At 39.7% G+C, this 23,028-nt stretch overlaps 3 protein-coding genes across 4 annotated transcripts; 2 read left to right on the top strand and 1 right to left on the bottom strand.

Moving 5' to 3' along the window:
* The first annotated feature begins 2,456 nt into the window (after positions 1-2,456).
* efcab14 (EF-hand calcium binding domain 14) lies at positions 2,457-9,569 on the top strand. Of its 2 annotated transcripts, none has more exons than XM_073490675.1 (9): positions 2,457-3,199; positions 3,947-4,095; positions 4,246-4,391; positions 5,009-5,107; positions 5,217-5,324; positions 6,497-6,649; positions 7,210-7,318; positions 7,406-7,522; positions 7,991-9,569. In XM_073490675.1, exons 1-9 carry the CDS (start codon positions 3,024-3,026, stop codon positions 8,167-8,169), a joined length of 1,236 nt encoding a protein of 411 aa, XP_073346776.1. In that variant the 5' UTR covers positions 2,457-3,023; the 3' UTR covers positions 8,170-9,569. The 2 variants fall into 2 exon arrangements, with proteins under 2 accessions (XP_073346776.1, XP_073346777.1); XM_073490676.1 differs by having other exon boundaries at positions 2,927-3,199; positions 3,950-4,095; positions 7,991-8,264.
* Position 9,570: 1 nt separating this feature from the next.
* Positions 9,571-10,940, bottom strand: znf830 (zinc finger protein 830). Its single transcript, XM_073490677.1, has one exon. The coding sequence runs from the start codon at positions 10,844-10,846 to the stop codon at positions 9,809-9,811; it is 1,038 nt and encodes a 345-aa protein (XP_073346778.1). The 5' UTR covers positions 10,847-10,940; the 3' UTR covers positions 9,571-9,808.
* A 38-nt stretch (positions 10,941-10,978) lies between these two features.
* LOC141016366 (ankyrin repeat domain-containing protein 13C-like) lies at positions 10,979-22,814 on the top strand. The gene is made up of 13 exons (XM_073490674.1): positions 10,979-11,856; positions 11,976-12,017; positions 12,600-12,704; positions 16,033-16,118; positions 16,324-16,369; positions 16,463-16,529; positions 16,710-16,854; positions 16,944-17,075; positions 18,059-18,220; positions 18,326-18,405; positions 18,760-18,858; positions 21,162-21,262; positions 21,360-22,814. The coding sequence occupies exons 1-13, from the start codon at positions 11,481-11,483 to the stop codon at positions 21,488-21,490; spliced, it is 1,572 nt and encodes a 523-aa protein (XP_073346775.1). The 5' UTR covers positions 10,979-11,480; the 3' UTR covers positions 21,491-22,814.
* Positions 22,815-23,028: the final 214 nt, after the last annotated feature.

Here is a 23,028-nt window from a genome sequence, read left to right as displayed (position 1 = left end):
GACTCTACTGGATTCACAATAAATGCATTCAAAACAATGCAGTGGCTGCCCCCCGTTTAATGCACTTAAATAACAGGGCAGGCACATCAGTCTGACTAAGCTATAATAACATTAGCTTTGTATTTGAGTGGGTGGCATCATGCTATTATTGTGAAATGACAAGCATTGCCTTGAGGAATTCTTTTCTAAGGATAATAAAGCATCAGCAGTGGGCCTCATCTCTTGCAACTCAATAACAAAACTCATACTGAGATACTGAGGAGCATCCCAGCTCCATTGTGTGTTTGTAAATTGGTCCAGTGTGGAGATTTTCATTCAGTGTCATTATTATTAGTATTGTGCCATGGTAGTATGGGGGTCCAGCCACATAAAGGACTATATTTTCAGAGCCAAAGGCAGGCCAGTGGGAGTCCCTTTTCATTGAAAAAGAGCTAAAGGCCACACTGCAGCAACCCTGCATCTACTCAGCCCATGTGTCTTGCTGGGTCAGCCCAATAGCTCTCCAGGTCAGCTGGATTTCTGGCAGACCCCTGCTGGACGAGGCGAATTGAAACAAAAAATTAAATCCTGTTTCCTAGGATGTGGTGTATTCTCGAAAATATTATGTCAACACCAAAACACACACACAAACAAAAATGACAAGGGCCCGAGGGACGACCTGTTGATACAACTACAAACAAGCTACAAATGTGAAAATTAGAGCCACAACGATTAGTCACATCATCAGTTAGTCGGTGTCAAGAAAATTACTGTGAATTTTGATAATTGATGCATTGTTAAGGTAATTCATCAATAAAAAATGCCAAACATTTGCTAGTTCAAGTTCCTCAAATGAAAGGATTTGCTGCTTTTCTCTGGTTTGTAACACTGTAGACTAAACATGTTATAAGCAATATGTATTTTAAGACGTATTCTGATAGCACTCATTTTTCTACCGACAAGTAATTCCGATTGATCACTGGCAATGTGGTAGGAATCATTATCGTTAAGGATATTTTCTAATATCAATATCACAATAAGGAAAATATCAAAGTGATGTTCTGATACATAACATCATAGGGTATTTAATATAACCATCATTAATAGTAAATGTATAGTTAATTAAACTTTAGGTAATAGTTATTTCACTGTTAAACAATGAAGTGTGTCAGAAACCATGTATTAATTGTTTTAATGAAAAGTAGCAAGTGGTATTTATAATACTTTTAAAATGGTTAATAAATACTGTGTAGCTCATCCATAAACATTTTTATGATGGCCATTATAAAGATGCAATTGATGTTGATGTTGCTTAATATTATTTCTAAAACATTTTATTGTTTGTTAACAATCAAATAACTATTAACTAAAGTATAATTAACTATAAATGTACCATTTATTAATGATGGTTATTATAAAGTGTTAACGCTTTAAACATTTGTTTGTATCAAATGGGTTCGGCATGAACCCAATAAACATATATCAGTCAATAAACTAAAAAACAAAACTAGAAAAAAACAAATACTTCAAACAGAAAAAAGTGAAAATATTTAACGTTAAAGGGGTGCGATGTAGTTTTGGAGCAGAAATTCAAACTCAGAATTTTAATATTAACAATTTTAATTAGCAATAACACTAAGTTAGAAGTATTATTTGTTCCATAACTGAATAAATAAACTGTTCTCAGAGGAAAATAAGGTCCCCAGCTAGAAAGGTGGCAGGGTCCGCCAAATATAAACACAGTCAAAAAGGTATGAAACGCTGTTGTCCTTTAAGGTCAGTCTGGTTATTCAGTCATGAAAACGAAAACAGATTATTTATTTACTTCGTTAAGGCATAAAAAAAAAAATCAGTCAATGGAGATGGAGACGATCTTTCTCTTTTGTTTAAAATCTCTTCCTTAAACTACATAGTGCACCTTTAAAAAATGACCTGCTTTCCATTGGGATTATTTCACTGGACCTTGAAATTAGCCCTGTGATTTAAAAAAAAAAGAAAAAGAAAAGAAAGAACCCTGGGTATTTAATGAGCAGAATAAAAGCTTATTGCAAAAACACTAAACACACTCAAATGAAGTGTGTAATTCATACTGTAAGATTAATTAAATTTACTCTGAAGTTGGGAAATAAAATAAAATTGACTGCAGATAGTCTGGTTTGAAATTAGCTCGTGGGCACCTAGCAAGACTGTTATTTATAAACCACAGTCAACTTTAGCTTTAGTTACCTGTCCCGGAAGTCCTTCTTGTTGTCTTTAGCTTGTTAAATCTAACGTGTTTATCACTGATATCGCCATCTCCTTTTCTACTTTTTCTAATTTAATTTACTAACATTACATTCTTCATGATTTTGTGCTGCAACCGGGTCCAGAAAGAGGCTGTCGTTGGCGGGTGGTGTTATGCTCTCTGTCGCTCCCTGGCAGAACACGGCACCGGAAGTTGTAGCTGCTCTTTGAACCAATCAGCTGCGAGGTTACTTGGACGCCCCTGCCCAAACAATACAGACAGCAGGACAGATTGCTGGAAGCACAGTGCCGCATATTGTGATGTTATGATAGATAGGTTTTTATTGCTGTTTATCTTTTTAAAGGCATTTGGCGGTGCTTGTAAACTGAGCGACTTCGCTACAGGTGTTTAGAAACTACGCCGAGACGATGTGACGGCACAGTAACGATAGCCAGCAGTTGTTAGCTACCGTTAGCAAGGTGTCAGATGCTAGCCGAGTTAGCTAGCGGAGGTATGCGATTACCGGCAGCTAGTAGAAAAAGTTGTTTTAGAGACGCTTTTTGGGAGAGTAGCGTAACTCTGAACATCTGTTGAACGTTTATATATATATATAAGTGTAACTGAGCAGGGCACCCAGTCGGTAAAGTCCGATGTGTTTATATCCGTTAGCAACCTTGCGTGGTTGAAATTCAAGCTAGCAAGAGAACATTGAGTTAGCTTAGCCGCTACACAAACGACAACATCCACCAAACTGGACAAAACTTTGGATTTAGTCGGGTTTAAATCGGGCTCGGCAGGTTCGCTGACCCCTCAGAAGAAGATGAAGAAAAGGAAGGAGTTGAATGCCCTGATCGGACTCGGGGACAGCAAGAGGAAGAAGACCAAAAAGGGCTCCGGTCACCGACTTCTCCGAACCGAGCCGCCGGACTCTGAGTCCGACTCGAGCTCGGACGGAGACGAGTTCAACAACCTGAGCAGCGGAGCTAACTTTGGGAAGTGAGTCACGATTGTAATAACGCTTTGTTGTCGTGAAAGATAAAGTGTGGGTGTGTTTTTGTTCAGTCAATAGCGCCAGTATTGTTACTTGCTGCGTATTAAGTTCCCAAAGTATGTGTGACCTAAATATGAACGAGTTAAACAAGATGGTAGAAAGAACTGGTTTACAGGACACTGCATGTAAGGACAGCCATTTAAACTGTGTGTGTTTGCTAATGTGTTTGTAATAATATAGTCAACATGTATTTTCCAGGTTGTTTTGTTACTATTTTTATGTAGTAGATTGTTCACATTGGAACCATCAGAGTACATATTGCTTCATTTTTATTCACTCAGCTTCTCAAATCTTGAATTTTGAATCAAAGATAAAGTTTTTACAGCAACACAGTCTCTGAGACCAAAACCACACAGAAATGGGTATGAATGATCAAACCAAAGAAAATATAAGTATTGCCAGATCAATGCACTTGCTCTTGTTCTGTGGTAAGATTACACACATGTTGCGCACTAAGAAAATAATCAGGCTTTTTTTCTGTAGCTTGTTATGAGCCACATAAGAGGTAATCAATACTACATTCAGCATGAGTATGATATGCTAATATTGTATGTCAAAGCACCCGTATTTCTCAGTTTTCCCATAATTCCCATGACACAGCATGCAGGCTTCTGAAAATATCTCCTTCATTAAAAATGAAAGAGGCTGTGCGGTTGTAATGTCTTACATGATCATGTTTCTTCTCCTTACAGAAGAAGCTACACACAGTGCTGCAATGTGTGCTACCCCCTGTTTCTGTTCATCATACTAGCTGCCTGCGTTATGGCCTGTGCTGGACTCATATGGATGCAGATTGCTCTGAAAGAAGATCTAGATGCAATGAAAGAAAAGCTGCACAGCAGTAAGATTTATTGTCACACACAAACACGCACGGTCACCTTGTGACATTCATAAAAGCTCAGTGCTCTTTGGAAACATAATCTTTTTATATCAAAGTTACAGTCACAAATCATTTTCTTTGTCTTTGATAACATATTCTAATGTGTTACAGTGGAATCCAGCCAGAAGGCGTCATCAAGTGAAATACCAAAACTAAGTGAGGACCTGAAAAATAAGGAGAGAAAGCTTGACGAGCTTGAAAATGGGGACAAGGGTTTGAGCAAGCTTTGGTCTAACCTCACAGAAATGAACCGAAAGGTGAGTTGTTTTCATCAATACAGGTTTTGGAGCCATCGTAACACATTGACACAGTGATGCACGAACTAGAGCTCATGACAAAGTGTTAGAGAATATCTTGTCATACTTCAGTACATGCACTTTTGATACTTTGTCGCTGAGAACCCTTGTTAAATATGAAATATACATACAGTAGTAACACGAAGGAAAGAAATTATGTCAACATTAATAGTGAACAATTTTGTGTAGTTGCCTCTGGTTTGTGTAAACCAAGAACGTGAAAGTGTGAGCAGTATATTTTTCACATGCTAGAAAAACAACATATTTCAAATGTAGTGAAACAAGTCCTCATAACTTCCCTCAGTTAGACAACCAGTCAAGCAAATATGCAATTGTTCCCGTGTTGCTGCAAAACAGGTTATTTGAGTGATCTGGTTTGGAGTTGAATGATTTCAGCGTATTGTAACAATAGAGAACATTTCATAAAAGTTTAAATACACAGTATTTTTACTCTACTACCTCCAATAGTCTCAATTTTGAATTGATTAAATTACAGTAAGAAATGTGAAGAGCTAAAAGGATTTGTTATTCCGTCTCAGAGATGAAACTCAATGTGTTGTGTCATTTTACTCCTGCAGATCAGTCTGTTGGACTCTGCTGTAAACCATTTAAAGGCTAACTTGAAATCAGCTGCTGATTTAATTAGCCTTCCCACCACAGTTGAAGAGCTTCAAAAGGTAAAGGCAAAGCAACATTGAATTAAAAGAGAAATTGGGTTGACAATCTATTATAAAGATTCTATTTATGCTTTCATAAGTGACCTCACAGAGTGTTTTTCTTTTCCAGAGTGTTGCAACAATTGGCAGCACACTAACAAGTGTACAGCACGACGTGAAGACTATGCAGGCTGCTCTCGAAAATCAGAAGAAAGATGACGACTTGAAGAAGACAGTGGTAAATTCAAGCTGGTGACATTTGTAATTGTTTCTAATTTTGACAGTTGTTATGATAACCTGTTCAGATTAAATAGGACATGAGTGCTTGCAAACCTCAAGGTATCTTCCAGGGCTCCAAATACACATCTTTATGAGTACTTGGAGATTATTGTGAGGGTTTCATATTACCTACTTTTGCTTATATCTTTTGTTTTTGTCTTTTTATACTGTAAACAGTATAGGGCTGCTAGCTCTCGTATTTCACTTGAGCAAAGCTGATGGATTTTTAATGAGACCAAGTTGATGGAGGATTTCTCTGATTTTGTGAGACAGCTTGTCGTTGTTGTTTTTTTGCTTACATCTCTACACTCAATGCAAGCATTGGCGGAGGCTGCTGTTCTCATCTATTATTTATGTGTGAATGTATGGAGAGCAGTGTTTACACAAAACAAGTTAAAAGTGTATAGTGTCTAAATGAATTAGTCGTGCACCAATGTCTAATGTACTACTTGTCAGTTGCTGGTTGTAGTGGAGCTTCAGCATATTTTTCTCACTCCGTATTGAGGCAAGTCTACTTGCATATAGCCAAGATGATTCCGCTGATGAAATGTCGGTTGATCTGCTTAACTGTGGCAGAAATCCAAACCAGAAGCCGCGACAAACTTTGTCGCTGCCAGATTAATTTGTTTATTTGTTTATCCAGCGTGCATGAATATATTGCAGTTCTTGTTAGGCTTACATGTGAGGAGTCGTCGGGTTAAGAAGGTCCTGTCATTTCTTGGATCCATGCGTCAGGTTTTCATTCATAATGCATGAAACAAGTGCCAATCTATTTTGGGAGCTTAGATGCTTCGGTTTGCTGAGTAAAACTAGGTCATAGACAACTGCAGAATGTTTTCTCCACTTTATTTTTTTAAAGCAAAATAGGAAGGGAAAAGAAGATCATGTTTTATACAGTGCCGTCAATAATTATGTGGTCAGTGATAAATTGCTAGCTGGCTGAGACCTCAGTAGTCTTTTAATTTTGGATTATGAGGTGCACACTTAACCTGATCACACATCTCTTTTTTTTCTTTTAATTCACAACAAATTTCCCTTGTGTGTTCTTGTGCTAGTAACTGGATGTCCATGATTCTCACAAAGCCATAGAAATGGTTACTTTACATGGATTTGTTTTTGTTTTTGTTATAGGACATAACAAACCTGAGAAAAGCTGTGAGTGAAGCTAACAAGACGGAGGAGCTGCACGAAAGGCAGGCTGACGAGCAGATCCACATCCTCCTCTCTACGGTTGCAGATCTTCAACAGAGAGTGTTGTCATTAGAGAACGGGTCAAAGCAAAGTGTGAGTAATGTGATGCTTCACACTTAATTTCCGCATTGTAAAAGTCAAACCTTTGTGGTATTGTGATCAGCATTGTCGTGGGTAACTTTTTTAAAGGGGCACGATGTAGATTTGGGGAAGCAATCTAAACTCAGATGTTTAATATTTACAATATTAATGAGGTAAAAGCACAAACTCAAAAATATTTATTTTTTCCATAATTGAATAAACAAGCTGTTCTTGGGGGGAAAATAAGGTCGCCAGAACACTGTTTGAGGCTTGAAAGGTGGCAGGGTCCGCCAAATAAAAGTAAAACAGTATGAAATTGTGTTGTCTTTGCTTGCTAACTAGCCATCTCAATGCGATGTTCAGGTGTCATACCTGAATCTGATTATATTTATTTTTGATACAGAAATGGTGATTTCATTTTTTTCCGATTAGTTGAGCTACTCTGCAATCTTTCCACGTATCTCCAATCAACTCCAGAAATACCCCAGGCGTACCCTGGCTGGGAATCACTGGCCTAGAGACTAAATGGCAACTTGACTCATTTTACATGTCATCTCCCATCTGCTTTACAGTCAAAAGAAAATGAAGAAGCAGCTCAACTGCCAATCACTGATGAAAGTCCAGCAACCGAGGTGGTGAATGAAGCTACACCAACCAAAGCAACACCTGAGGATATGCAAGGTGCAGTGCAGGAAAAAGTGTTTATTGCAGCAGTTTTATCTTTCATCGGTTACATTTTAATATTTTTTTTCTCCTTTGTTTAAACAGAGGCAGAGCCTCAGACGAGCAGACGTCCACGTTTCTCAACTCTAAACCGCTCTAAGAGAAATGCTGCAACAAGATGTCCAAAGAGTGTGTTCCTGCCAGGTGTCAGTTCTCAAAAAGGTGAATAAAAGTGAAAATACAAGTATTTTGTTTTTTGTCAAGATAAATTCCGCTCTCAGGTCTGTTCAGTAAATGTAAGGCTATGATATATTAAGTCTCCACTGGTTGCCTGGCAACCTCGCAAGACTTTAGGAAGTTAACGCTCCAAGCCAAGAAATACTTGGCACATAACACCCCATAAAACTTTAACTCGTTGTTTGTAAACTTGAGATATTATGGGGTCATTATTGAGTTTTAGAGATGCTGGCACAGTACCAGGCTAGCCGTTTCCCCATTTTCAGTCTATATGCTGAGCCAGCAGCTAAGCTTTAGCTTCATATTTAACAACCAGACATGAGAATGGAAAGCAAAGAAGTGTATTTCCAAATATGTTGAACTAAAGGTTCTGAATTGTTATATTCAGTTTTGCAGTGCTCTCACAGACAAACCGGTGTTGGCATATATCTGAAGAAACTATTCTTTTCACAGATTTGGAAGACATCCTCCAGCAGGCAAGCGTTGGACAGGATTCACGCGGACTGACCCATCACGGCCTGAGTAAAGTATTTGGAAGATCAACGCCCAGAGCTCGTACCATGGAGTGTTTCGATAGTGACGGGGACCGGAGGTACTCCCTGCTGGAGCTGAGAGCTGCTGTAGGCTTATGAGCACATTATCACTGACAGCAGTGAACAGTATTGAAAACCCAGCGGGGTCTGGGGGTTCGGAGATCCCGACCCTTTTCTGTAATTGCTGCACTTTTGTGAACTGAATATTTATCATACTGATTGTGGAACAATGGCGCTGGCATGCCCCCTACTCACCTCCTCTCCCCGAGCCATTTCAACACAACCTCTTTACAGAACATGAGCTTAAATTTTAAAGTTAATCCATCTGAGTATGCAAAATATTTAGCTGTTATTTTAGCAAAATCCATGATAAATACGAAATAAACTGTGGAAATAATTGTAAATTATTTTGACTCCCGTTTTCCACCCTCGGTTATCAGACTTGCTGTTTTCCTGCACCTGTATTTTTTTTGTTTCTTTTGGTCATTCAATCTGTCTCCTTTTGGTGTAAAATCTTTGTGTACCAAGCTTCTCTGGAGGCTGTAATTGTCAGTTCATTGCAGATCTCCCCATCCATCAGCATAAGCACCTGGTACAACTCACCTGAACCTTATTTATAGAACCCGAGATAGAATTTTCTGAATGTTTACAAATGACTACTAGAAACAGAATTTTCGTGAGTCTTTTGTTTGGTTTTTAGACAAATTCCTAACTTAACTTACACACAGTTGAGCATAGAGGTGAGGACTTGTGTGTCCTAAACAAAGTTTCAGATTTCTTTCTGTTTAGTGTTTTTCTTCCCCTCATTTATCTTCAATTAGTTGTTACATTTTGATTGAAATCGTGTGTTTTGTCCAATTGTACATTTCTGTATTTTTGCTTATTTTTTCAGTTTTCAGTTCTACAAGTTTCGAAGGGCTATGAACACTTTGAATCATTCAGAAAGTTTTGAAGTGGTAACTTGTGAGGCATATGTAGCAATAACAAAATGACGTAGATATTGCTTGTTTAAAGTTGCAGTAGACAGACAGGTGGCACACTTTGCTCACAATGTGTAACAGGTAGTATAAGAAGCACTGACATCACTCTTTACTTGATTCATTTTATTCCATTTTTATGGGCCTAATAATTGTGTATTTACATAACAAACTTGTTGTATTCTGTAAAAATGGTTTAAATGTATTCTCAATAAATTATCTTGTGAAAGGGGTCGGGTTGGTAAAATTTACTTTACGGTCTTAATCTCAACATTGTACATTTTTAAAAAATAATTCTGTTGTGCTTTGCATGTTGCTTATGATGTAACATGAACCAATTATTTATAAACTTAACATAGTCGACTCCTTGTTTTTGCAGGACAATGGTTAGTTGAGCTCAACAAGTAACAGCTTTGGCCATCATGACGTAAGATTTTTGGATCCATGCTGCTACTGTACATTGGGGACTTTATGAATGTGTTTTTGTGTGAGCACCAATGAATAAACACACAGTTAAAGGTTTGATTTGTGGTCAATCTGTTGTTTTAAGTCATGAACTGAGAAACCTTATTTTCCAGTGGCACCAAACAGTGTTTTACAAGAATATTGTACATCACTGCATCATATTTAAATCAGTCTGATACATACAAAAATGATGTTGTGAAGATTTTTTCACAAAGATATTTACAATTTTTGGAATACCTCTCTCAGCCCTGATTCATATGCAGTCTTTTCCAGGGTCATATAAGCTCTTGTGGAACTTAGGACAGTGCATCTTTAGCCCTCCAGTCCCGGGACAAAAGCCCCAGCAGCTCCTCTTCATCCTCCTCTTCCTCATCATCATTGCTGGCATCTGTCTCCATATGTTGATCCTTACTGGGCAGAGGCTTGCTCTTCACCACATCCCGCTTGTCTCTCAGCACTTCGACCCTCTTGTAACACTCAATTTGTTCATCAATTTCATCAATCTGACGTTCAAGGCGACCCTCTTCATCGTCCTCCGCCACGATAGCCTCTGACTTTGTGTTCACCTGTCGGATCTCCTTCTGAAATTCTTCCCACTCTTTGTCCATTTGATCTTTGGGTGCGTCGACGTTGCGCACTTTAGCATCTCTCACGGGATCGTCGAAGAAACCCTCTGGCAGGGCTTCGGCTGTGTTGTCTTTCTTTTCAGCGCTTTTCTCCTGGATGTCTGCTTTGAGGATGGAGCCCGAATGGGAGATGGCGGGTGTGGATGGGATGGAGCTGTCAAAGAAATCAGACGGTAGTCCTGCGGCTTCAGCCTTCTCGGGTGGGGGATTTGTGGTTCCCGCCTGGCCTGCCTCTTCTTCATCATCATCATCGTCCTCATCATAAACACCAGCCAACAGACTCAGACCTGCAGACTTTTGAGTAGGCACAGCTTCCTTTTCGCTGGGTTTCGCGAAGAAATCTCCCGGCAGCCCTGACGCAGACTGGCCTGCACCCGACGCGGGTTTTGCCTTTTTCCCGTTCAGGTCCTCGTTCTCCGGCGCTTTGCGCTTCACCGGCTGACTCTGTTGTGTTACCGGTAGAGTCTTTCCATCCTTCAGCTCAGCAACTTTCTCTTTGTGCGGTTTTCCGAGAACATGTGTCGGCCACAGTAGCTCGGACTTCACCTGCACATTACACAGGACACAACTGAGGTGCCCGAGACTGTTGTATTTAGCGAAAGGAGACTCGACGCGCTTCTTGTCGGTTGTTTTCCGCTGTTTTTCCCTCATCAAGCGCCGGAGTTCCTCTTGATTTACAACTTTCTTCCCCTTCTTAGAGGTCGCCATTCTTGAAAATAACGCTGCTTGTTTGCTAGCTAGCTAGCTGCTTTCTTGAAGTTACAAGAAAAATGCGTCTCATGAAAATGACGTCAGCTGCATGAACTCGCGTTCAAACTGGGATGTAGAGTGGTCTCGCGATATTTCGCAACTCGCAGCATGCTAGCGCGGATGTAGCTCTTGCTCAGCTGGCTTTTTGTACCATCCCGTTCGCCTGAATTTTGCCGCAAAGCGAACTGAATCGATACCATTTAAAACGTCCAAGGAGCGGTAGAAGAGACAACGATGTAGCCGTTTGTTCCTCGTCCTCACTCATAGCTGCATGTTGATTTAGTGCGTGTGTGTTCTGTTATGTTTAGCATTATTTTCTGTTTTCATCGCCGCACCCACCATAATCATTTTTTATTGTGGGCTGGCTAGCTAACGTTTGCTGGGAGCTAAAGCTAACGTGGGCAGCAGGTGTAACGCTATTTGAACAGAGAGCAGCCAGCTACGAGAAAGCGTCGCTGTTGTTTTAAAATAGCTAAGAAGCTCATTTGAAATTATACCTGCTGACTGTCTCCTCCCAGGTTCGTGCCACATCTTTAGTCACCAGCCTGTAGCAGTTGTTTTAGTATAGCCCGGTTAACGCACGGTAGTCACAATGACAGGTGAGAAGATACGCACCTTGCGAAAGGACCACAACAAACCAAACAAAAATGACGAGATAATGGACACGTACGATGAGACCTCAAACGGGACTATCCCTAACGGCACCGGGAACCATTTCAAATCCAACAAGGCTTTCCAGAAAGCAGTCAAAACCTCAGCACTGCAGCAGCAACAGCAGCTCAATGCAAACAACATCAACGGCAATTCATCATCCATCGGCACAGTTGTCAATGATAATAATAAGAACCCGATCATCCTCACGAGCGAGGACCTGGAGTTCCCTGTTCATGAGTGTGTCTTCAAGGCAGATGTGCGTCGGCTCTCCTCTCTCATCAGGACCCACAGCATCTCTCAGAAAGATGTGCATGGTGAGCTTTCTGCCATTGTTTTTCTTTTGTTGTGTTAATCAATTCAAATGCGTTACATAACAAGTGTCTCTGAACAGGTGGATTTATTGTTGTTAATCACTCTCATGCCTCTCTTTCAGGTAACACACCTCTTCACCTGGCTGTGATGCTTGGCCACAAAGGTAAAGTTGATAGAGTAATAACATGGATTTAACTCGTTTTTTTATGATCTTAACAACCTGTTGTCATACGCAGGATTAACCTAAATGAACAAAAAAGCTTCTCAGAGGGTAATCTAGCCCGGAAAATTATACCAAATCTGCTGTGCTCCAGGGCCACGCATCTGTCGTTATGTGACTCTGTTAAAGAGTATTTAGCATCCTCATTTAAGGCCTTTTTTTTGTAAACCACTTCAGTTCCCCTACAGATTTTTGGAGAAGCCTCTGTACTCCTGCTGCACTCAGCATGTCTTATCTGACCTCTGCAGTGTTGCTGTAACAAAGTAGGTAGGCTGTACTGGCTCGTCCTGTACAGACGGAGGTACTATTTTTGATGCTGATCGTAATAAATGATCTTTACGTCTAAATGATCAGCAGTCTGTTTGAATGTTGACATCTTTTATATAGACTCTGTCACAAAGTTAACATTCAACTTTTCTGCTCAAAACAACATTGAATGAAAAACTGTGTCAGTATACAGAATTCACAATAAATTAGACATTATCACATTTGTCTCTATGATAATTTTATGTGTTTTTCTTCCAGAATGTGCCCTCCTGCTCCTGGCCCATAACGCTCCCGTAAAGATCAAGAATGCACAGGGATGGAGCCCTCTCGCAGAAGCCATCAGCTACGGCGACAGGCAGATGAGTAAGTTGCTTCAACAACACTGCTCTGAATAGCTGTCTTCTCTCCTAGAGTTTTCATATTCGGATGTGTTGATGGTTATCTCCACAGCATACCTGCAATCATGCACTCACTGTTGTAACATTTAGGTTGAGTGCTGCATATCTGACGGGTCTATAAATGTGCAACGGCGTCACAGTGATGTCAGATTTAGTCACTATTTGTCAGTTCGTCAGTCTGACATCTGGAATGGCTTTCTGCATGAATGCTAATATTGTAGCAGTATTGGTAAATGTCAGCCTGATGGTTGTGGTGTGTTCAGTATCACATTTGCTTGGATTGCTCTGCTTTGTTCTTTTGCCAGCTGAATGATAGAGTATACTTCCCGAATGAAAAAGGAAGTTGTGATTTTATTCTCTCTCATAGTCAATATAATACAAAATCTCAACGTGAGTTGAATCTCCACAGTCCGTGCTTTGCAGAAACATTTCTTGGCAGTGTGCACAGTTTAAAGTCTTCTTGAATACCTCTGTACAAGCTTGGCATCTCTGGGTTTTGGGCAGTTTTTCACTTTCTTTTCAGAGTTTGTGTGTCAGCTGTATTGCCCACAGTTGAAATCCAGTCATGTTGCAGAGAGCAAGTCAAGAAGGAATTTCAATATTTATTTATTTTAGTTTATCAAAGTTTTTCCTCCATACAAAGGTTCATATGTGCACGTCATTTACAAATTCTAATTTCATCTGCTTTTTATTTATACAAATTGTGGGAAAAGGCAAAGGGCTTTAAATACTGTTGGAGGTCACGGCTTATGTGTGTTTGAAGGACCTTTTTATGAGTCATTTAATTGTTTAAAGGCAGCAACAGCTAAACGGTCGGTCCAGCTAAAAAGCTAAAGGTGGGGATTTTCTCTGAGCGCTCGTCATCCAGATGGGCTGGAACACAGCCTGAACGATGGCTTAGTGTTGGGAAGCCCTGAGCTTAACGGCCCGGTCACTCGCCTGCTTAATGATGCCACTGCTTTTAGATCTGACATCCAGTGAAAAAGAGTCAAATGACATGTGAAAGGCACCAGCTAATGCCTTTGGGATGAATTCACCGCTCTGTCCTTTTTTTGTGTGTGTGGTGTTAATTTTGTTTACATAACCAAGGATAAATTAAAGATAAAGGCCAGGCTAAACGTCTAGTAAAGGGGATGCATACTAAATCATTTATTTCCATCAAATTTCTGTTATTGCTATTTGGCTGAATAGATATCCTAACAGTGAATTATCAGCATCATCTTCTTGTACAGCTTGTGATGGAGGTTGTGAGGCCCAGCAGTTTGAGCAATGACCCTCAACCTTGTTAGTATGCGTCCCGGCTCTCTGTGCCTGCTGTGGCAGGCTGGTTTGGGACTGGGACTGGGACCAGGAGTTTTTGCTTCGAGAAGGTCACATCATTCTTAAGGGTAAAGGGTGGGGGGGAGTAGAAAGGGGGCTGGGTATATTCACACCATCAGCAAGGGCATGCAAAGAAAGGCACAGCTTTATTTAGATTTAAATAACATGCAGCACACAGCTGGCTATCACTTAGTCAGAGGGACACAGGAAGAATAACATGTGCTTGATATTAAATGCGCAGATAACAGCTTTTACCTGAAACACTGCAGTCTTGTCATCAGTCATCACCTTTCACTTTTACACGTGTGCACGTTGCGTCAGCAGCTCACTGGTTGTCTGCGTGTGCAATGACAAAATGACCCAGTGCAGCGAGTGCCTCATCAGCATTTCTCTCCTCAGTCACGTCCAGTCCAGCGTTCCCCCCCACCTGGTCGAGATAACCAGGATACATCTGATATGTTGATTTGTTGTGGTCCATCCTGTATTATTAAGTGGTCGTTGTTGTTGTTGTTGCTGTTGTTGTTGCTGCTGCTGTGTATGAGAGAGAGACAGAGCTGCACTTCATGAAGACAGTGAGTTCAGCTGATCCAGATGAAAATATATGTAACATGTAAAATGAGACTTCTGTACAGGGATTGGTTGTAACAGAGTAGAGATGCTTCCTTATGTCACAGTAGCACCATATTAAAATCTGACTGAGCACTTGATTCAGCACTTATTTGATTACTAAATAATAAAAATGCCAAACATTCTCTGGTTCCAGCTTCCCTAGTGTGAGGATTACCTGCTTTTATTTGTTTCATATCATTGTGAACTGAATATTTGGGTTTTTTTGGGCTGTTTTTTGGACAAAACAATATGTTTGAGGACATCACATAGGATTTGGGAAAAATCTAATGAAAGTTTCCAAAATGTTCCTATGTTTTCTTTTTTTTTAAAAGAAACAATAATCAATTAATTGAATAAATTATGTGACTGTTAGCCGCGACCCTACTATTAACTGTATATATGAAAAACACTGGTGGAACAGTGGACAAGTGGGTTAAACTTGTACATTTTGTCATCTTAGGCTGTACACTGAGGATCTGTCCGGACATCTGCTTATTCTAAATTTACGCTAGAGAGCTACAACAAAGATTTTCATTATAAATTAATCCAACGATTATTTTCACAATTAACGATGCCTAAAAATTTGTGAAAAATACTCGTCACAGTTTCCCCAAGCCTAAATTCAAGTCCAAAACCCAAAGACGCTTGATTTATATTCGTACATTTTTAATTATTTGTTTATTTGAAAGGGACAGTGCACAGCTTCTTAGCTGTACCAGAGTTAGCTATAAGCTTATTTATATCTGTAGTCCCTGGGCAGGAGACAGAGCATAACACTTCTGTTAAGAAAATAGACACTACAGTTTAAAAAAAAGACAATACATATTCACTTTACAACAACATCAGCAACCCCAACAATAACAACAACAATAAGATTTCAAAACATTAAAACACGACAACAATAACAATCAGACTCTTCATTTATATCATAAATGACAAAGAAAAGAGGTAAGTCTTTACATTTAAGAAGCTGGAACCATAAATGGAAACATTTTTGCTTGAAAAAAGACTAAAAGGGATTGCTGGATTATCAGAATAGTTGGCAAGTCATTTTCTTTCACTATTTGATTAATATTTGATTAATCGATTTGATTAACTATTTGATTAACTATTTGATTAATCGACTATTTGATTAATCGACTAGTCATTTGACTCTTCTACGCTACAAACACCTACAACGCACGGTATAAGAAAACCTGGCAGGTCGGCATGTGAATAAGACTCCATTCAGCACCAGAAACATGCGAAGAGCCTGACAGGTTGTGCATTTTTGAGGCCAGTACTAAAGACTTTGGATGTACTTGACATCACCCTGCAGTACATTTGCATAACTTCTAATTGAGATTTATTTTTTGTTTTCTCAGTCACAGCAATACTGCGGAAGTTAAAGCAGCAGTCCAGGGAGAGTGTGGAGGATAAGAGGCCAAAGTTGCTGAAAGCTCTCAGAGAGGTGAGGATCACACTGGCTTCACTTCCACACCAAATTCAAGTTTGGAACTGCATCACTGAACTTTGACTCCTTTAGGGCACATGGTTACTGAAAAGCATAATGTGAAATCTTCACTGTACTGCGCTTTTCTTTTGACCCATGAAATTACAGTCGTATGAGTATTTGTTGGATCCCTCCGTCAGACATGTTTGTGTTTTTTCTGTAGCTTGGAGACTTTTATCTGGAGCTGCATTGGGACTTTCAGAGCTGGGGTGAGTTTTTACACAATAAAGTTGAAGCCAGAGTATAAAATACTTGTTCACCAGCCACAGATGAATTTATTTACACTCTTTTCTGTGTTTTAGTGCCTTTGTTGTCCCGGATGCTGCCGTCTGATGCTTGTAAAATCTACAAGCAGGGAATTAATATCAGGTAAAATGTGCAATTCTATTGTTAAGTGTACCAGATAAAGGATGATACTGTGCTTGTGAGAGACTCAAGTTTTTGAAGCAACAAATGGTCGTTATCCAGGTCAAAGACTTCTTTTAGATCTAAAAACTAGGACGTCACAGTCTTCACACTCTGCTCTCCTCCTCCTCTCTCTTGATTTAGACTTGACACCACTCTTATAGACTTCACTGATATGAAGTGTCAGCGCGGAGATCTCAGCTTTATTTTCAATGGCGATGCTGAGCCCTCCCAGTCCTTTGTGGTTCTGGACAATGAGGCAAAAGTGTACCAAAGAATACACCACGAGGTGAGTGAGCAGTACGACCACTTTCACCTTGTGTCATCAGCTGTTTGATGTGAGTAGCACAGCATAACTGTCACTGTCCTGCCCCCAAGGAGTCCGAGATGGAGACGGAAGAAGAGGTGGATATATTGATGAGCAGTGATGTCTACTCTGCAACCCTGTCCACCAAGTCCATCACTTTCTCTCGTAGTCAGATCGGCTGGCTGTTCAGAGAAGATAAAACAGTAAGCTTTATGGGACAAATCAGAACTAGAACTACTGAAAGTGAAAGAGCTCTTTTTTTAAGAGTTTACAGAATGATTTACAGGTTAAAACATTACAAATCGAGTGTGACTGATAGTGATACCAATATTAGCAACTAGAAAATACAGATATCACTATCAGCCGATATACGCACATTTATGTCAGTGATTCCTGATTCCTCAAATGTAGTAATCAAACACTTGACAGAGCTTCAACAGACACAGGATATTTAACAGTTTAACAAGAAACTTTATTGTCTGAAATGACATCAGTGCAGTGAAACAGACAACATCGCTGGGAATTAATAATTATAAATTTTCAAAGTTTTCAAATCGCACCAAATATACGCTGATATCTACAAGAAATAACAGTATCAGCCAACAGATATATCAGCCTGGCTCTACATTACATGTAAGTGGGTCAATAATTTGTGTTTTATGTTGCATATGACAATGAGTTGTGAGTAATGTAAGAGTAAGTATTACTCGAGTGAGTTAACTTCTCAAATTGTTGAGTCCCTAAGAAGTAAAAGTATCCTGTTTTGAGATAAAGGATAGAATTTTTAAAAATTATTTTATGCGTGTTTCTTTTCTGTCCTGTAAATCATCTCGTGATCCATCTCTTGGAGGGTTTCCGACCCCCTGGGTGGGAACGACTGATTCTCCTCCAAATCAAAAACATATTTTTCCTCTTACCAGCAGTGCTATTTATCCATCAGGATTTTTTTGGTGTGAGTTGCCAAGTTTTGAAGATATTGGCTGTAGAGATGAGGCCTAATTGCTCTGTTTAGTTTTGATTTGTTTTGCTATGAAGATAAGAGAGAAGGGGAATTTAAATCTTCTTGTCTCCTAAAACGTTAGCTCAGTCCTACCCTCAGGCTTTATATTTAAGAAATCAGTGGTAGTATTTAAAATCACTTGGTAACTCCTGCTTAAACACCGATGTCTGCTCGTTTTCCATTCAGGAGAGGATTGGAAACTTCCTGGCTGACTTCTATTCAGTTAACGGCCTGGTGCTCGAGTCACGAAAGCGCCGAGAACACCTCAGCGAGGAGGACATCTTGAGGAATAAAGCCATCATGGAGAGCTTGAGTAAAGGAGGGAGCATCAGTGAACAAAATTTTGAGGTGAGAGGAAGAATTGAGTGTTCTGGATTCGTCTACCGATGGTAAATAGTAACGGTACCCTGAGGACTGTGAATATGCCACTGACTGATATTTTCTTGTGCCCAGCCTGCGAGAAGACAGTCCCTCACAGCTCCGGCACCCAACACAATTTCTTGGGAAGAGTACATCACTGCAGAGCACGGAAAGTAAGCATCTCGCTTTTTTTTTTTTTGTGGCCTTTTTGGTGCTGTATTTGATAGGACAGCTTGAGATATGACAGGAAATGGGATGGGGGGGATGACCTGCAGCAAAGGGCCACAGGTCGGACTCAAACCCTGGGCCACTGCAGCGAGGACACAGCCTTTGTACGTGGGGTGCGCGCTCTACCGACTGAGCTGCTGTGGTGGACCGCATCTCGCATTTTCTACAATTTCATCAGTTGATGTCATAATTACAAATTTAATCCGTGTGGTTGCAAGAAAATCCGAGTTTGAAACGCATGTGAGCCGTCATGGGTTATAAAAAGCTTTGTGTGTTTGTCTGTCTCTTCAAACCTTCAGGCCACCTCATCTTGGGAGAGAGCTTGTGTGTAAGGAAAGCAAGAAGAACTTCAAAGCCACTGTAGCCATGAGCCAGGATTTCCCTCTAGGCATCGAGTCGTAAGTGCACCCCTCCCTCCTTAGATCTGTTTACAAAGCTTTCTGCACAGATTGATCCTGGGTGAATACACAGATACGCTTGGGACGTTAGTGAAGGGGTAGTGTAGAGATTAAATGGATCAGATAATTGGGCCAGGCAGATACTAGGATTTCTCTGATTGTGTGGGGTAACCACTGATGAGATGATTGCAAATCAACTGCTTCACTGTGTGACAACAAAATCACAGTGTGCTTGAGCTGTTTGAAGGAACAATCTCCTTATTTCTCTCATTTCCTATTCACTTATGCCTTATTCTTCATGCATCTTCACGCTTGTGGGATCTGTTTCAAGTTCAGTTTGTAGATAGAGAGCCTTGCAGATTCAGGGTTCTCAAGGGAGTTAAGTAATAAAGACAGCTTTCTTTGCCCACCACTGGTTATCCATTGTAGAAGCTTTATTTTGTCTGGTGATGGAAGTAGAGTAGTTAAATACAAATAAAGTGCAAATCGGATCATCGTAAAGTCTAGACCCTGGCCCGCATCCGACCGAACAGCAAGTCGGTCCAGACTCAGCTCAGCTGTTGAGTTTGTGCATTAACGTTACAGAGAATTATTTGCTATTAGCACTTAAATACTATTAAAATACATATTGTGTCTCATTTTCTATATCTCATTTCTAACAATTTCTACAACTCATGTAAACGTAGTTGGAAGAATATGTCTGAGTCCACCAAGAGCCATATTTGGGTCTATTTTCTGTTTGGTGACTAAATCTGGGAAGGCTATCAGCCACACTGGCATGTTAATGTTTGTGCCAAAGTAGTCACTCTTTAGTCAAGCTGCTTCTCTCCATAGATAAACTGTATCAGTGTTTGCATGGTGCATTCAGGTGCACATCATAAACTCAAAAATCTCAAAGGTGCATGAAAGCTGATAGGTTACATAGTCTATATCTGTGATCACTTTCTTGTTCTTTCATGACAGCACTTTTTATAATTTGGTGATTAAATAATAATATCCCAATAATTTCTACGGGCAAAAAAAATTCTATTTAAATAATCTGTTGTTGTTATTTGCCAACTCAACCATATTCTTGAACGAGAGGTCCCCAAGTAGTTGTCTCTGATCATTTTCACTGCAGCATTTTTCAAATAATAAAATACTTAACAAGTGAGATGTGAGGGATGTGAAGTCAATTAAATGAGTAAATCTTGTTTAATTATAGCGAATCGTTCTGGGCCCCTGACCTAGAATAAAATCAGATGCCAGACCTTTGAGTAATAAGTTTGAGAACCCCTGGTGTAAATCGTAACACTAGTTTAAGTTTTAATGACGGCCTTGAGAGGAAAGGGTGATTGCTGCGCATTTTCCTGTTTGTTATATTCAAGAAACATAAAATTAACTACATACAGATTTGAGTTTTGATTTTATGCAGCCAAGAACACTCATTTGATCATGTAAGGGAGAGGCATGGCTGGCTTCAAACAGGACGCGGTTTTGTTACAGGAAGTGCTGTAAAATATTACTGGGACCTAATGTAGTAAATTGCTTTATCTCCTCTACTGAATGAACCTTAATGGAGCCAACAATAACAACCAAGCTGTTGTAATAGCTAATGGTTTTTTAATTTGATTTAGTTATTTCCTCTGCATTCTGTGCTTTGTAATGTTAAAAATGTTTTATTTTCTACCCCTAACATATTCAGTTAAAAGTCATTAATCACCAACAAGAGACCAATGTTTAAAAAGAAGTTAGTTTTGTAGCCAATCACATTATTTTGAGTCTCAGACTCACTACTTTTCATTCTCACCATCTTATACAACTGGGATGGGACTGTAATAGAAAACCAGTGTTTGTCTGGACCCTGAGGGAAACCTCTGTCAAAGCTCATCTGTCAGGATACAAATAATTCATTTATTCCAGTGGTTTCCAACCCGGGGTCACAAGATAAATCTGAGAGGTGGCAAGATTATAAACATTTCTGCTACACATATTTGTTTAGCCATTGAAATGCTGGTCTGGTGGTCCACCACTTTGGTTCAGACTTAAATAACTCAGCAACTATCTGATGGATTTCCATGAAAATGTGTTTTGGCCATAATGTTCCCCAGAGGATGTATCCCAGTGACTTTGGTGATACTCTTACTTTTCTTCTAGTACTACCATCAGAGCTGCTATCTTCTCTCAAGGTCTCGATTTGCAGTTTGACCTAATTTATCTTTTGTTCCTGCTCAGATTTTGTGAGTTTGTCTGTAGCCAACGGCAAGTGCTTGCTTAGAAATAACTTTTAAACAAATTGCTGACTCCTTTTCCTCTGCCTCCAGGTTACTCAACGTGTTGGAGGTCATAGCCCCGTTCAAGCACTTCAACAAACTGCGAGAGTTTGTTCAGATGAAACTTCCGCCCGGGTTTCCTGTCAAACTTGGTACGCCTGCCAATCTACTCCTGTTTTCATCTGAGTGGGTGAGCTTAAGGGGAAAAATCCCCAAAATAACGGTATCTTCTATTTTTCTCCCTCGCAGACATCCCCGTCTTCCCAACGATCACAGCCACTGTCACATTTCAGGAATTCCGCTACGACGAATTTGAGGAGTCCATTTTCGTCATCCCTGACGAATACAAAGAAGACCCCAGTCGCTTCCCTGACCTCTGACCTGTAAACACATCTGAAGCTAAGAGGAAATGACCAGAGAGCTGATACGTTTTGGAGGCGGAAAACAAAAATAAGGAAACCTGTATTGTTTTATTCAAATATATATTATCTGTTTAAAAAAAAAAGGTGGGAACTGATCTTACTCATCAGTTTTTGTTCATTTTGCTGATGGCTCCAAAGCAAATCAATGCAAGCAGATGTTACATCTCACTTATAGATGCATATTGGCAGCCGTTTTATGTGAAATGAGTGATAGGTTTCATTGTGCTCGCTTTTCACCACACAAGCGGCTCAATCCGCTGCTCTGAGCTGCTGTCAGAAGACGCAGTCTGGACTCCTCATCTTCACTGTTTTAATATCTCCTCCTGCTCCTCCTCCTCCTCCTCCTCCTCCCCTTGGACTGATCAATGAATTCTCATTCCTGAAACTGCACTGACACCGTCATCTGTACATTATTCACGTCTTATCTGTAAGTCATAGCAAAAAGAATCACAAATATAGCTATATCCTCAAACTGAGCTTAATATTCATTTATAAATGATGTACTATATATAAATATATATACTCAAAAGGAGTAACACTGTGTAGCAATACATTTCCAGTACTTAAGAATGTTTTTAACCAGCTGGGAGAAAGTTTAGCATAAAAACACATTCTTAACAGTTCGATATCAAAGCCTTTTCCCCTGTGCAGGACGCAGTCTCCTGTGTTTTCAGGTTCACTCATGTTACCTCTCAACCGTCTCCATGTTTGTCGTGATAGTATGGACTCTGTGCTCCGTGCGAGTGAATAATTGTACTGTATCAAGGATTGTTGTATGTACGTTTGTGTGTGGGAGAACCCAGATGGGATATCAGGTAAACTGTTCTTAGTTTAATACTGCACTGATATTAAGTATATTTAAGGCATGCTATGGCTGTGTTGGCCTACTGGATCACATGCATCTTTAAGGTATATTCTCTGAACGTTTGTTACATTACCTGCAGACTTACTGGTATTTAGATAAAGGAAAAGTTGTAACACTAACTCTTTGAAACACCTTTTAGTGCTTATAAAATCTCTCCTCGATGGTAGTCTGCGCATTTTTCCTTTTGTTTTGTTTTTGTTTTTTCAATCCAAGGAGAGTAAAACGAAGCTGTGAAGTTGATTTTGCTGGATATCACCAAAACTGTCCGGGTGGGAAATGATCTGATCCACTGAGTTGTCTCTGGCTTCAGCTAATATGTAATGCAACCATACCTACTTCACATCCCTTTAAATAAAGCACCAGCATCATGTTTCAACTGACTTTGTGCAAGTATAATAAAAAGACAGTATTGTATAAGAGACTTCAAAATAATACTCATTTGTCACATATTTTGTTAAACTGGGATATCTATCACCTTTCGGTTTAGGACTAGTTTATGGCAATGTATGATGAGGTATTTAAATCATCTAAATATTCAGTTTATTTGATTTAAGCCGCTTTTTTCATTTGAAAAACTGAAAGCATCAAATGTCAAACAAAATTATTAGGAAATAGTTTATTAATATCAGCT

Source organism: Pagrus major, chromosome 21, assembly GCF_040436345.1.
Source record: "Pagrus major chromosome 21, Pma_NU_1.0".
Classification (NCBI taxonomy): Eukaryota; Metazoa; Chordata; class Actinopteri; order Spariformes; family Sparidae; genus Pagrus; species Pagrus major.
This window is presented reverse-complemented; position numbering and strand designations above follow the sequence as displayed.

Excerpts from the sequence above, each read along its gene's own strand:
- efcab14 (XM_073490675.1), top strand. The coding sequence starts at position 3,024 with ATGAAGAAAAGGAAGGAGTTGAATGCCCTGATCGGACTCGGGGACAGC. Across the intron at positions 4,096-4,245 it reads GAAAGAAAAGCTGCACAGCA|TGGAATCCAGCCAGAAGGCG; the intron begins GTAAGATTTATT and ends AATGTGTTACAG. Across the intron at positions 5,108-5,216 it reads CAGTTGAAGAGCTTCAAAAG|AGTGTTGCAACAATTGGCAG; the intron begins GTAAAGGCAAAG and ends TTTCTTTTCCAG.
- znf830 (XM_073490677.1), bottom strand. The coding sequence starts at position 10,846 with ATGGCGACCTCTAAGAAGGGGAAGAAAGTTGTAAATCAAGAGGAACTC.
- LOC141016366 (XM_073490674.1), top strand. The coding sequence starts at position 11,481 with ATGACAGGTGAGAAGATACGCACCTTGCGAAAGGACCACAACAAACCA. Across the intron at positions 12,018-12,599 it reads TGTGATGCTTGGCCACAAAG|AATGTGCCCTCCTGCTCCTG; the intron begins GTAAAGTTGATA and ends TTTTTCTTCCAG. Across the intron at positions 17,076-18,058 it reads TGTTCAGAGAAGATAAAACA|GAGAGGATTGGAAACTTCCT; the intron begins GTAAGCTTTATG and ends TTTTCCATTCAG.